Genomic DNA, 899 nt, shown 5'->3' with positions numbered 1-899 from the left:
GTGTGTGGGTCAAGTGGAGTATGGGACTGAATGGAGTGCGGGATCGAGTTGAGTATAGGGATAGAGTGGAGTGTGGGACTGAGAGGAGTGCAGGATCGAGTTGAGTGTAGGATCGAGTGGCATGTGGGACCGAACGGAGTGGGGGAGCCAAGTGGAGTGCGGGATCGAGCAGAGTGTGGGACCGAGTGAAGTGTGGGTTGGGTGCACTGTGAGGTGAGTGAGGTTGAATGGAGTGTGAAGCTGAGTGGAGCGGGAGGTCAAGAGGAGTGGGGGGTTAAGTGGAGTGGGAGGTTGAGTGTAGGCAATAGAGTGAGAGTGTAGAGTATAGTGATACTTACATTGTGAACAAAATCAGTAAGGTGAGCATTCTGCGAAATAAGAAATATTAGTTGTTGTTGCCAGTTGTCATTTTGCATTATTTTATCTTCCTTAAGAATATCGGTAAACGTATTCCAGGTCTTCTTCATAGTATCGTCAGAGATGACTACATTGTTCTTTAACCAATCCAGTGCCATCAATAGAAAATTAGCACGAGGTTGTGTGATAGCTTCTGGTTTCTTTGGAGATTCGGCCCCATGATCTTTCTTTGTAGGCTTTTCTGGTTCTGAATTTCCAGGTTTCCCAGATTTAGATTTTGGCTTTGGCTTTGGCTTTGCATTGCTCTGAGCTTGTAGGGAGCACTGAATTATAACTGGTGGCAGAAGAAGAATTGGTTGTTGTTTATGACCATTTTGTTTAGGGAATTTTTTTTTGAAAAGAAAAGAATGAAATTAATATAAATATATCTATGTATGTATATATATATATATATATATCTATAATATAAATTGAAGTTGGCCGACAATTGTATTCTTTCTTGTCTTGAGGTTCACGTGAAAAATGGAACACATATGGAGACG

The 899-nt window shown here is 41.8% G+C and overlaps 1 protein-coding gene across 1 annotated transcript in view; it reads right to left on the bottom strand.

The window, feature by feature from the left end:
• The window catches only part of LOC106881805 (uncharacterized), a 4,058-nt gene extending 3,323 nt beyond the window's left edge, over positions 1-735 (bottom strand). Inside the window, exon 1 of the mRNA XM_014932321.2 lies at positions 339-735. Within this exon, the coding sequence (XP_014787807.2) occupies positions 339-515 (177 nt within the window). The 5' untranslated portion in view covers positions 516-735. The remainder of the gene's footprint in view (positions 1-338) is intronic.
• Positions 736-899: the final 164 nt, after the last annotated feature.

Source organism: Octopus bimaculoides, chromosome 30 (assembly GCF_001194135.2).
Source record: "Octopus bimaculoides isolate UCB-OBI-ISO-001 chromosome 30, ASM119413v2, whole genome shotgun sequence".
Classification (NCBI taxonomy): domain Eukaryota; kingdom Metazoa; phylum Mollusca; class Cephalopoda; order Octopoda; family Octopodidae; genus Octopus; species Octopus bimaculoides.
The sequence above is the reverse complement of the archived record's forward strand: the minus strand, read 5'-3'. Positions and strand labels throughout refer to the sequence as shown.